Here is a 13,378-nt window from a genome sequence, read left to right as displayed (position 1 = left end):
AAACCTTGAACTTCCTCACTACCAGCTCCTTTCAAACCTTAGTTGCAACTCTCAATCTGCAGATCACAAGTGCATTTGTGAGTTCATTTGTGCCCATTACAGGAAAGCAATACAGTTAGTCCAGTTCACCATGGACCAAAATGGGCCAAGCTGTTAGATTGGCAGTCAGCATTGTGTACTCTTAGGTACTAGGACCATCTACTGCATGCATTTGGTGCTCAGACTCCATAGCATCATCCAGGTCATATTCCTGATTTCAGCATTCCCTCAATATCCAGCTTTGTGACCAAGGGCAACAATTCCTGCAGCTGTGCACCAGTAATATAGGGAGCTGACATAACACTTACATTCTGCATATCTCCCAGATCCCTATATCAACTCCAGGGTGATAAGGGATACTCCCAAAAAGTATGGCTAATGGTCTGAGTGCACAAACCTCAGGTGTTGGTGTAGTGTTTGAATATTAGCCCAGAGACCTAAATGATGTTCTGGGGACCTGGGCTCATTTTCCACTATGGCAGATGATGGAATTTGAATTCTATGAAAATTCAGAATGAAGAATCTAGCAAAACATTAAGGACTAAGACCATGGAAAAACCATCAGTTATTGTAGGAAATACCCATCTGGTTCACTGATGTACTTTAGAGAAGGAAACCACCATCCTTACCTGGTTTGGCCTACATGTGACTCCAGACCCATAGCAATGTGGTTGAGTCATAACTGTCCTCTGGGTAATTAGGGATGAGCACTAAATGCTGGCTTGGGCAGTGATGCCCACAATCTGTGAACAAAACAAAAATCCTACCATTTGGTCTTCTGTGCCACTGTAGCAGCCACAGCTAAGCTTGAAGAAGCTAGCTGACTCCTTTGTCAGGTTATGCTGATGACCCTTGGCAGCTGGTCTGTGGTGCTCTGGGGCATAGAGTGTTCAAGCCTGATGTGGGATGGTCTTCTGTGTGATTGTCCAAGTCACAACTAAGAAGATTGTGGTATGGGTGGTAGTTAGGCGTTAAAGAATTCTCATTGAAATGTGAGTCAGCGTTGGCAAAGAACTACAGTCGTTGACAAACAAAACATTGTAAGATGTGTATGCCTGAGATATCTGTGAAGTGTTGATTCCAAAGCATCTTTTGTGCTTGTGTTCTTGTCTCCTGCAAACCTTTGTTGAAAAACAATCAAATGTGTACATTCTCTGAGAGTTAAGAAAGCTAAGTGAATTGATGGGGTGTGAGCTGTTGAGTGTTGTCACTCCTTTTTGATGTTTGAAATGTGAACCCTGGCAGATGAGTTAGAGGCAGTGCCATTGTGGGAGTTGTGTTACATTGGGAGCTGACATGAAGTGAAAGACATTGATTGCACATGAGGTGCCTGATGGAGATGTCTGGCTGCCAAACTTGTATGTGCCAGTCCTCTCTAATGGCAGCCTTGCAATGTCAACTTACTCACAGAGGCATGAAGCGTTGAGCAAGTGGTAGTACAGCCCTTGCAGAATGCAGCATGTCATTCATCCTTTTCTGGTACTGGAATTAGGTCCTCTTGAGCCACCCATGAGTGCTAACTTCCACTGCCACTTCTGCAGAGATTGTCTTTGTCTTTGTCACTTCAAAGAACTTCCCTTCTTTCCTGGACAACCTTCGGAAGAACATCTAAGGAAAGATTGCTAACTCCTCACGTTTTGCCTGGTCTCTAATATTTCCAGGGGTGAATCATGGTTATGAGTAGAGATTGAGTAATGCCCCTTAGTTGCAGAGAATGAAATGCTGGCCAGTTACCTTTTAAAAGACACTGGCCAGTGGTTGGAGATTTTTTAAAAAAGTCATGCCTGCGGGGTGGTAATGGTGGGAGAGGGGAGAAGTTAATGCACGTGCAGATCTTCCCAGCTGCCTGTCCAAACAATTTGATGTACAACCTGTGCGTGAATACTCAATAATCTAAGAAGGTCATAATCACACAAGAAAACCTGAATGGACATATGTCCCACTTCAGGCACACCTCCTTAATTTCCATTAAACAAGATTACACCCCATGTGGGGAGATGATGGCCAAGTGGTGTTACCATTGGACTGTTAATCCTCAGACCCGAATAATGTTCTGGTGACCTGGGCTTGAATTCTGCCATGGCAGGTGATGGAATTTGAATTCAAAAAAATCTGGAATTAAGAATCCAATGATGACCATGAATCCATTGTCAATTTTCAGGAAAAAAAACACCTGGTTCACTAATGTCCTTTTTAGGGAAGGAAGTTGCTATCGTTACCTGGTATGGTTTATATGTGACTTCAGACCCAACAGCAATGTGGTTGACTCTTAACTGCCCTCTGGGCAAATAGGGATGGGCAATAAATGCTACCTCGCCAGCAATGCCCTCATTCTGCAAATGAATAAAGAAAAAAAAAGGTTCACAAATAGAATTTTCAAGTCTTTCTAGAATATTCCTCAGGGCAAATTTCTTTGCTTTTTTAAAATTAGGGCCAGCTAACTGGTTTAAAGAATGGGTGGCATGGTGGCTCAGTGGTTAGCACTACTGCCTCACAGCGCTAGGGATCCAAGTTTGATTCCAACCTCTTGCGACTGTGCAGAGTTTACACATTCTCCCTGTGTCTGCGTGGGTTTCCTCTGGGTGTTCTGGTTTCCTCCCACAATCCAAAGATGTGCACGTTAGGGTGAATTGGTCGTACTAAATTGCTTATAGTTCAGGGATGTGTAGGTTACATGCATTTGTCAGGGGTAAATGTAGGGTAAGGGAATGGGTCTGGGCGGGTTACTCTACAGAGGGTCAGTGTGGACTTGTTGGGCCTGTCTCCGCATTGAGGCAGTGCACTTTGCAGCACTCTCCGCTTCACTCTTTCTTTCTCTACCTTCTATAATTAATCAAGACATGGGTACTATGTTATGACTTTAACAAGTAAATTCTTCAGAATAGCCAGCATGCACTAGCTATGCTGCAATGTAGTCCTCTAAAAATGAAGCCATTGGTGTGTCATGATAAAAAATGATAGCAGCAGAACAAAAGCCTTAGGCATCTGCTGTTGTTTTATAAAGAATTACTTCAAATGAGATGTTTGAGAGCTGGCAATTATCCATTTTGCAGCATCAAAGATGTGGGAGTTACTATTTTTATTTGTGTGACCAATTTCCTAATTATCTTCGAACCTTTGTCTTAGTTTATAACACACGTTGATCCTGAGCAAAATCCTTCTGTGCTTTATTCTTTTTGAAGCATCTATTTAATTGGAGTGATTTTCACACAGGTATTCTCATTAAAGTTTTGGGCCGTGCATGTTGTTCTTATGATAATTGTTAAGAATATTATGATATGTCAGTTGCTCAACTGGTTAACTGCTTTCCTTTGTGCATGGGGAAGTATTTTGTTGTTTGTTGTTGCAGTGATATATCCAGTTGTGTCCAGAACTTCAGTGATGTGAAAGACAAAGCAAGGGCACAGCTTTATATATTATGAGAAAATTTCACAGCAGCTTGCATGGATTCCCCAATTAGTTGGCTGTCAAGTCATTATATTTTAATAACCAGAGTAATCTAAAATTGTCAATTTTAAACCAGGCTATTTTCAGTTGCCCAGTTATAAAAAGTCCCAAGATTCCTTTTCTTTACCTTTTCTTAAAACAAATAAACCTTGAAAGATTCGCATGTAAACCGTGCCTTTATTGTAAATACTTGATTCTAACAAAGTAGAATATTGATTAATTGGGCTATTTTTTCAAAAATAAGGTAGTTTTTCTTTTGCTGGAATATTGTATTAGATATATGTAGCCCCTTGACACTGATAATCTAATGCTGCCTTGCTGAGTCAGTTTATAGGAGTGCTGCCATTTTAGGATTGAAAACTGGGTACCTCAAATATGATATCTGCGACCAAGTAGATTGTTCTTTAAGTAGAATTTATTTTTTTCTCTAGAATAGACAAAGATTTAAGCAGTATACACAAATGACAACCCAACAATTTCTGACATTGTAAATTAATTTTGTTCTCTGTTGATAAACTCTGAAAATTTATTAGTTCCATTAGTTGTTCCAAGATGTACAAAAGTATGATTTGCTTTTGCAGTTTGGACCATTCTGTTATGCTTTTGGAAATAATATCACTACATATTTGACAGCAAGTATTAATGGTGTGGATATCTATATGTTAGCTCATGTAACATGTTTCACAAACTTGGGTTCTTAATCAGAATTTTCTAAAGGCAACTAACTTTGTACAGAGAATAAGAGATGGAGATCATGTATACCAAAGTTTTACCAAAGTACTATGATGCCATTTAGATGCCTTCAAGGTAAAATGCCTCTCTGAGAACTGTGTAGCAATACAACAGATATTGAATCAGACATGTGCTGTGACATATTACTAATTGTGAATTTTTTCTGATTATGTTTGTAAAGAGTGAGGTGACTTTCATGTTCAAGATCTTGGAAAATCTATCCTAAATAGTTAAAATTCAAATGTTTCTGCTTACATATTTGGATTTCTCTTGCAAATGTTCACTGTTAATTGAACTTGGCATGTGAATTTTAATTCGGAACATCTTTTAAATGTTGCATCTGGTGTTTCTCAGTAAGTTCATAGATCTTGATGAGGAGATGCTTCAGATATTTGGCACTGATTCGAGGCAAAATAGGCGGAATCAGTTATCAGCAACTATGCTTTTGCTTTTTCTGTACTCCATTATTAGTGGAGCTCGAGTTGCCTGTTTGTTTTTCTATATTGCCTCTTTCCTTTTTCTTTGCCTTTCACCTCCCCAGCTGTGGTTCTATTGTCAAAATAGGTGAGAGAAAATACATGCTTTATTTCACAGCACAGATGCTTCTTTTCTCTTGATCAGCTGATAGAGGGCAGATGTCTATCCAAAGACAGATTGAATTGAACTGGAGAGTTAGCAAACTCTCCCCATCTGCATCTTCCACAGCGGGGAATTCCACCGGCAGCTCTATTTTAAGATAATATTTCACAAGTAGCTTGGATCATTGAAGTGTTCACCTTGGTTTTAAAATATAACATAAAAATGATGTTCATTTTTAATTCTTTGTTTCTTGAACATTTTTTCGCTTCTCCAAATACTTACAATTATTGCAACAGTTCCTGTAGAAAGATAATGTATAACTGCTAGGCTGAGTTGTTTAGAGGAGACTACAGCAACAGAAAATCAGGACATAACATGTATATGTATAAACTTCAGTTTTAAGGCACAAGTGAGAGGATGTAAAAGAGAAATGGCGGAATTAATAGATGGTATACTGGGAGTACAGTATAGGTTGCTAAGTTGCAATTCTTATACCTAGGTTTGAAGGGGTTAAAACTTAAATACTGCCGTAAGTATTGCCAACTATGATGATTTTATATGGACTTTAGGCAAAACAGTTTAGGATTTTGAGGGAGTGAATCCTCACACATGTGGTTGTGCTTAAAGTCTCTGAAACAATGTATATCATATCAATGTAACCTATACTGTTAATATGCAATAAACTATACCTTGTTAACTGCAAGAGGCTCTTCTAACTGGGCCGGGAAGTGGGCTTTCTTTACTGCCATAGACCAAAAAGATCTGTAGGTTCCTTCACTGAGAGAGGATGGTGGCAGCAACCTTCATTGTGAGCAGCAGCTCGCACAGTACATTGAGCTGGTATACTCATGTGACAAGGATGAAACCCTTGATCTGGAGCTGTAGAATGAGATGAATATAGTGACTACTAAGGAATTAACTATCAAAAGTGAAGACTTGAGTCAATCGACGTTGACTGGAACAATAATATTTGCATGGGAAAAGATTTTGAGAGATAATGGTGACTGTTTTTGTCCCAGTTTGTAAAAGGGCTAACAACAAAACACACAGCTCAAATTTGATGGTCGCTATCAAATTGCCTATTTAAAGATGGACAAAGATTTTACTTACCAGTGATGATAATACAATCACGTTTGACAGTATTAAAAATGCTGTTCCATAAAAAGGAAGTGGATATTTCCTTAAAGCTGCTGGTTGTTTTCATTGGTTGGTTATACCTGTTTCACCTAAAATATAAAGCTGGCATTAGGTTTCTGTTTACACAATACATGTAATTCAATTTCTGAACTGCCTTAGCTTATTCAACTGGGAATCTTCTTCTGATCCATTTGTCTGCTCCCTTACATCTGAAAGAAATAAAGGACTTTCGTATTTTTAATCAATTTTGACAAGTGCCTTCATACATTACTGTCAAAAGGAGCAATGAATATTCCTGCTAATGAACAACATTAGCTGTAACATAGGGGTAGTGCGCTCTCATCTGAGTTGTAAGTTCAAATACGGTGACCAAATACTTCGGAATGAAATCTAAGCTAGCACTGCTACACCATATTGATCTTGTGTTGCCCTTTTGGAACTGCTGCCAATTGAACAAGTCATTAAACAAGGATCTTTTTAAACACTCAGAGTTTTCCTGGCAGGGTCAGCATTTATTATCCAGTCCTGAGTAAACCTCAGATAAGAAGATATAGGAACAGAAGTAGGCCATTCAGTCCATTGCATTTACTCTGTTACTCTAATAAGACCATAGTTGATCTGATGAACCTCAGCTTCACATTCTCCTGCCTCATCTCCATAACCATTGATTCCCTTAGTGATGAAAAAAAATCGGGCGATCTAAGCTTTCAATATACTCAACAATCCAGCCTGTACATCTTTCAGAGGGTAAAGAATTCCATAAGTTCATTGTTCGCTGAAAGAAGAAATTCCTCCTCATCTCAGTCTTAAATGTGTGACCTCTTTATTCTGAGATATGGTTTCTGCTCCTAGACTCTCCCAGAAATAGATAGAACAATGGCAGTACATTTATCATGAGACTTGAAGCTTCACCTAGACTAGAAAAGTGACCTTGCTACAGATAGCATGAGGAACAATTGGAAGGTCTCCCCTGTCAACTCCCCGGAGAATCTTATACATTCCAGTGGGGTCACCCCTTATTCTTAAAAACCCCAGTGGGTTTAGGCCCAACCTACTCGACCTCTCCTCATGAGACAGTGGGGTCAGTCTAGTAAACCTTCCCTGGAGTGTCTCCAATGCTGTATATTTTTCCTTAGACAAGGACTCCAAAGCTGTTCACAGTATTCGAGCTGTGGTCTGTGGCCTTGCATAATTTCAGCATGACCTCCCATTTTTTATGCTCTATTTCCTTTGAAATAAAGGCAAAAATTCCATTTGTCTTCCCATTACATAGTGAACATGCATGCTAGCTTTCTGTATTGAGGACTTAATGGTACTTTTTATCCAGTGAAAGTTTTATGTTTTTTCCTCTCCGAGATTCATAGAGTCATAGAGATATACAGCACTGAAACAGCCCTTCGGTCCAGCTTGTCTATGCCCACCAGATATCCCAACTCCTCATTTTCTTTTTGTATTTTTGGAGTGGTATTAGTTTCTTTCACTGTAAAGACTGATACAAATTATTCAACTCTGGTTCCCATTATCATTTCCCTAGCCTGGTCCCCAAGGGGTTTATCCCCTTCCTGGAATCGTTCCTCCTTATCAGACTATGTCTTTGTTGTGAATTATCGACTATTTTTCTTAAACATCTGATTCCTTTGTAATTACCTTTTATTGAAGTTTTTAGTATGGTTGTTTCCAACCAAAGACTCCTCCTCTCAAACTGAATGCTAAATTCTACACCATATGGTTGCAGTTTCCTAGGGGATCTTTGACTCTGACATTGTTTATTAAACTTGGTTCATTATACATCACCAGATCCAAAATAACCTGATCTCTGGTTGAATCTACAACACATTGTTCTAGAAAACTATCCAAAAATCACACTTTTTGAATTCCTCCTCATGGCTATCTCTAACAATTTGATTTTCCTAATCTATGTGAAGATTCAAGTCCTCATGATTAATCTACTACCATTGTTACATGTATTCATTATCACCTGTTGTATTTTCTGACTTACCATATAACTGCTTTTAGGTGCCTATAGACTCCTCCTACTATTAGCATCTTCCATCCTATACTGACAGTGCTGCCAATAACATCACACCAGTTAACCTGTACTGATGCCGTTAACCTGTTCTGAATACGATGAGCATTCAAGTAAAATGCCATTAATCACATTTTTACCATTCATCCCCACAGTCTGGTCCTATTTACTCCTGTTTTCTATGTTTGTACACTATTCTGCCCTACTCTGGATATCGTTATCAATATGGCTGTCCTGAGCAGGTGGTGGGGAGACCCCTCTTGACCTGCTGTAATCCCTGGTGTAGGTTGCCCTCATTTGGATCACCGATTTGGAAAGTGCTATTGAAGATGACTTTTGTAGTGAATTTTGTAGATTGTAATAATTGCTGCTCCTGTAGAAGTCATAAAGGGAATGAATACTTATGGTGGTGGATTGGCTGTCAGTCAACCAGGCTGCTTTGTCTTGGATGGTGTCAGGTACCTTGTGTCTTGTGTCTTGTGGAATGTACTTAACCAGGCATGTGGAAAATTTAGGAATGGGAGGAAGCCATTCACCCAGTCAGTGAAGCAATAGGATACATTTCCAAGTCAAGGTACTGTATGGTTTGAAAAGGAACTTGCAAGTGGTGGTGTTTCCATGTATCTGCTTTCCTGATCCTTTGTAACAGTGCTGAAAATGTGTTGCTGGAAAAGCGCAGCAGGTCAGGCAGCATCCAAGGAGCAGGAGAATCGACGTTTCGGGCATGAGCCCTTCTTCAGTCCTTTGCAACAGTACAGGCCATGGCTTTTGAAAATACATCGGTGGAGCCTTGGTGAATTTCTGCTGTGCATCTCACAGATGGTACATGTAGTTGTGGGTGGCACGGTGGCACAGTGGTTAGCACTGCTGCCTCACAGCGCCAGAGACCAGGGTTCAATTCCTGCCTCAGGCGACTGACTGTGTGGAGTTTGCACGTTCTCCCCGTGTCTGCGTGGGTTTCCTCCGGGTGCTCCAGTTTCCTCCCACACTCCAAAAATGTGCAGGTTAGGTGAATTGGCGATGCTAAATTGCCCGTAGTGTTAGGTGCAGGGGTAAATGTAGGGAATGGGTAGGTTGTGCTTCGGCGGGTCGGAGTGGACTTGTTGGGCCGAAGGGCCTGTTTCCACACTGTAAGTAATGTAATCTAATCTGATCTAATCTAGTTGCTACTGAGCATTGATAGTGGAGCCAACAAATGTATGTAGATGTGGTGCCAAATGAGCACAGTGCTTTGTCCTGGATGGTGTCAAACTTCTTGAGTGTTGTTGGAGACACACACCCGTCCAGGCAAGTGGGGAATGTTCCGTATACTCCTGACTTTCGCCTTGTACTTGGGATGGGTTTTGGGGCATAAAATATGAGTTAACAAAAAGTTACTACTTCATGCCTTAGTATATTACTGAAGGAACATAAAACCATAAGTCTTCTTGTTGTAGTAGGGTTGATAGAGAAATTAGCTTTCAAGCAGCATCTGTTCTGATGCACTTTATTTATTTATTTATTTATTTATTTATTTATTTTTACAATTGCCTGACTATGAAGGTGAGCATCAGTTTGATGTGTCTAATATCTGGTTGTGATTGAAGGAAAACTATATTGTTCAATTCCCACCATAGGTGACTGTGCGGAGTTTGCACATTCTCCCAGTGTCTGCATGAGTTTCCTCCGGGTGCTCCGGTTTCCTCCCACAATCCAAAGATATGCAGGGCAGGTGAATTGGCCAAGCTAAATTGCCCATAGTATTTGGTGTATTAAGTCAGGGTGCTGTTTATAAATCTGCTGTCTGCCTTCAACAATGATAAATCTTTTTAATTACTCTGTAACTATAATATTACGCTATACATAAGGGAGAACATCTAACAGCAATATTTTAAAAAGGAAGAGACTACGTTTTGTCCTCAGCCCTCAACACTTTCCTGTTTGTCAGCTGTAAGCATCTGCTAAAGTGCACATAATAGCTTTTTCTGTCCTGTCCTAATAATATGCATTCATACCTAATTTTGAAGATTGAGAAATGTGCAACAAACAATCCATTGTTCTATTGTGGAATTGAAACTTCTAGAGAGATGTTTTGAGACTAAATAAACTCACTGACTGCTAACCTGATTGTTTAAAATAAGTGCAATGTTCAATAATTGTGAGATGCATTGAAGTGAAGTGCATTGATGTTCTAACATGCTGTGCCACAGAGTGGATAGAATGTGATATTGCACCCATGAGCTCTCACATGAGAGAGCATCATCTGGAGCCAATCACTTCCTGAAAAGGGAGGAAACTGAAGGTGAATCACCACCGGCCTATAATGCCCAATCTGTGTGCAATAATGACACAGACTTGGAAGCTACTTGCTTCCCATTATGATTTAAGTGATGGATATTTCTCTTTAAAATATGGAGGCACATAGCTGGAGGTTATATAGCTGTAAACATGCGAGATCCTTAGGGGGACTTGACAGGTTAGATGTTCCCTTGTGGAAGAATCCAGGTCAAAAAGGCATAATCTAAGAATAAGGGCTCAAACATTTTAGAGATGAGGAAGAATTTCTTCTTTGAAGGTGGTGAACTTGTCAAATATACTTACCACCGAGGGCTATAGAGACTGTTTCATTAAGTGAGAGAGACATGTTTAATCAATAAAGAAATCAAGTGTTTTGGAGAAAAGGCAGAAAAATGGAATTGAGAATTATCATATCAGCCATGATCTCATTGAATGGGGAAGTAAACCCAATGGGCTGAATGGCTTGTAACTGCTTGTATGTCTTAAGTGTGGGGCGTTGCTAATATTATGTTGGCTTGTGGTTTGAGCTTAGGTTTACTTTGACCATTTTATATGGTGATATAAGATGTTGGTGAAATATCTTGTGCCATTTTTAGCTAGCAGAGTACAAATTTTACAATGGCTTCCGTCAATCAGAAATGAAAAATTACACAGACACTTTTGTTCATCATTTAAAATAAAGCTGACTACTTTTTTGCAGTGTCCATGACGTTTATATTATTAGATTAGATTAGAATCCTACAGTATGGAAAGAGGCCCTTTGGTTCAACAAGTCCACCAAACTCAGTCTCCTACCCTATATTTACCCCTGACTTAATACACCAAATACTATGGGCAATTTAGCATGGCCAATTCACCTGACCTGCATATCTTTGGATTGTGGGAGGAAACCGGAGCACCCAGAGGAAACTCGTGCAGACACTGGAAAAATGTGCAAACTCCGCACATCACATGTGGTGGGAATTGAACTCAGGTCCCTGGTGCTGTAAGGCAACAGTGCTAACCACTGAGCCACTGTGCCGCCCATTCATTATGATTTTGTAATTGTATTTTCAGAACCTTACTGAATTATAAAATACAATTCTAAAAATCATTATAAATTAACTGCATACAAACTAGACACTTTAGTTGTACATGATTGAGGGTAGGATTAGTGCACTGGTCAACCTGCAGAGTGTTTCGGTGAACGTCTCTTGGTCACACGCACCAAACAACCCCACTACCCTGTAGCCAACTGCTTCAACTCCAACTCCCCCTCCCGCTCCACCAATGACATGCAAGTTCTCCACCACCAAATCCAAGCCACCCAATACTGGAGGAAGAACACCTCATCTGCTTTGGGACTGTTCAACCACACAGCATCAACATCAACTTCACTAGTTTCCAAATCTCCCCTCACCCCCACTTCATCACAAATCCGACCTCAACACCAGCCTTTTGACTTGTCCCACCTGTCCATCTTCCTTCTCACCTCTCCGCTGCACCCTCCCCACTCTATCACAAATACCCTCCATTTGCATCCACCTATTGCCTTCCCAGTACCTCCCCCACCCCAGCTCCAGCCCCACTTCCCTATTTATCTCTCAGTACCCCACCCCCAACACATTACCAATATTCCTGATAAAGGGCTTAAGCCCAAAACGTCGACTCTCCTGCTCCTTGGAAGCTGCCTGATCTGCTGTGCTTTTTCAGTACCACAGTTTTTGACTTTGACCGTCCAGCCTCTGCATTCCTCACTTTTTCTCCTCATCATTATTTCAGCCTGGCCCTTCAAAGAGTAACGTTTAAATCAAATAGTTATGACCATCCTCGACCTTTTGGCAAGAATTTCCAGATGCCTTGCCAAGTTGCCTGTCTATGACCCAGCATAACAAAGGTACTTATACTGCAAAACTTTTTTCTCATCCCCCTGAGTTCCTCTTTTCTTTTCCCCCTGGATTTGAGGTTACAGCATAGGGAAGTTTAAATATGTCTTCTAGTTCTATACAACCCTTTGGTCAAAGGACAGGACTAAAGGAATGCATAATTTGAACTTGTTTTGTTAATGTCTACTTACAATACATTGCGATGTTATATTTTCTACTTGCCTGTATTTCCAGGAGAATACATAAAAACGTGGAGGCCCCGCTATTTTTTGTTGAAGACTGATGGTACATTTATTGGCTATAAAGAGCGGCCACAAGATGCAGAGCAACTAGAAACACCTTTGAATAACTTCTCTGTAGCACGTAAGAAAGACTTACAATTTCATTATGGAATTTTCCTTGCTGTTTGAGCACACAGTTCTGCTCAAATTTGAAATCAGTGTATAAAATAAAAAGATAATTGTTATATTCGTAGTACAATAACAGATCACTGAATGAAGCCATTTACTGTTCAATTGGTTTGAACTAATTACAGTTTGTAACATTGATAGGTAAGTTTTAAACTATGAGCTCAACTCTGTAAAAAAACGGTTCCACGTTTAGCAATTACAGTATTCTGAAAGTAAATAACTGGGGTGGCCTGGGGCACAGTGGTTAGCACCACTGCCTTGTAGTGTCAGGGGCTTGGGTTCGATTCCAGCCTCAGGCAACAGTCAGTCTGTGTGGAGATTTTGCATTCTCCCCATGTCTGAGTGGGTTTCTTCTGGGTGCTCTTGTTTCCTCTTGCAGTCCAACGATGTGCAGGTTAGGTGAATTGGCCATGGGAAATGTAGGGTTACAGGTTAGGGTAGGGGTGGATGGTCTGGATGTGACACTCTTCACAGGGTCAATGTGGAATCGATGGGCTGACTGGCCTGCTTCCACGTTGTAGGGATTCTGTGATTCTATAATTATCAACAAGAGATGCAGCGGGCGCAGGGTTTGATCTTGCATGGTAGAGGTGTGAAGGTATTTTTAGTGCGTTACATTACAATTCTAAGGATTACAAAATTTCTTTATGTTTTGGGACTATCTGTTTAATTTAGAGACAAATGTAGGGAGTCCTATGATCTGGTTTAACTTCATCTTAAAAGCAGGCGCAGACGATTTCGCTATCAAACATTTAAAGAAAAAACAAATTATGTTGCTGGAAAGATGGTGTAAGACATTCCCATTTTGAGAGAAAGCAGCTGCTTTTGTGTTTACAGATTGCTTTGACACGCCAGAATGATGTTAA

General features: G+C 40.2%; 1 protein-coding gene across 3 annotated transcripts in view; it reads left to right on the top strand.

Annotated features, from left to right (window-relative positions):
- The window catches only part of akt1 (v-akt murine thymoma viral oncogene homolog 1), a 123,863-nt gene that overhangs the window by 55,929 nt on the left and 54,556 nt on the right, over positions 1 to 13,378 (top strand). For 2 of the 3 annotated variants that reach the window (XM_072568633.1, XM_072568631.1), the window contains exon 3: positions 12,337 to 12,465. The exons of the other annotated variant lie outside the window; for it this stretch is intronic. In XM_072568633.1, the coding sequence (XP_072424734.1) occupies positions 12,337 to 12,465 (129 nt within the window). The remainder of the gene's footprint in view (positions 1 to 12,336; positions 12,466 to 13,378) is intronic. 3 annotated transcript variants of the gene reach the window in all.

The sequence above is a fragment of the Chiloscyllium punctatum genome, chromosome 4 (assembly GCF_047496795.1).
Source record: "Chiloscyllium punctatum isolate Juve2018m chromosome 4, sChiPun1.3, whole genome shotgun sequence".
In the NCBI taxonomy this organism is placed as follows: domain Eukaryota; kingdom Metazoa; phylum Chordata; class Chondrichthyes; order Orectolobiformes; family Hemiscylliidae; genus Chiloscyllium; species Chiloscyllium punctatum.
This window is presented reverse-complemented; position numbering and strand designations above follow the sequence as displayed.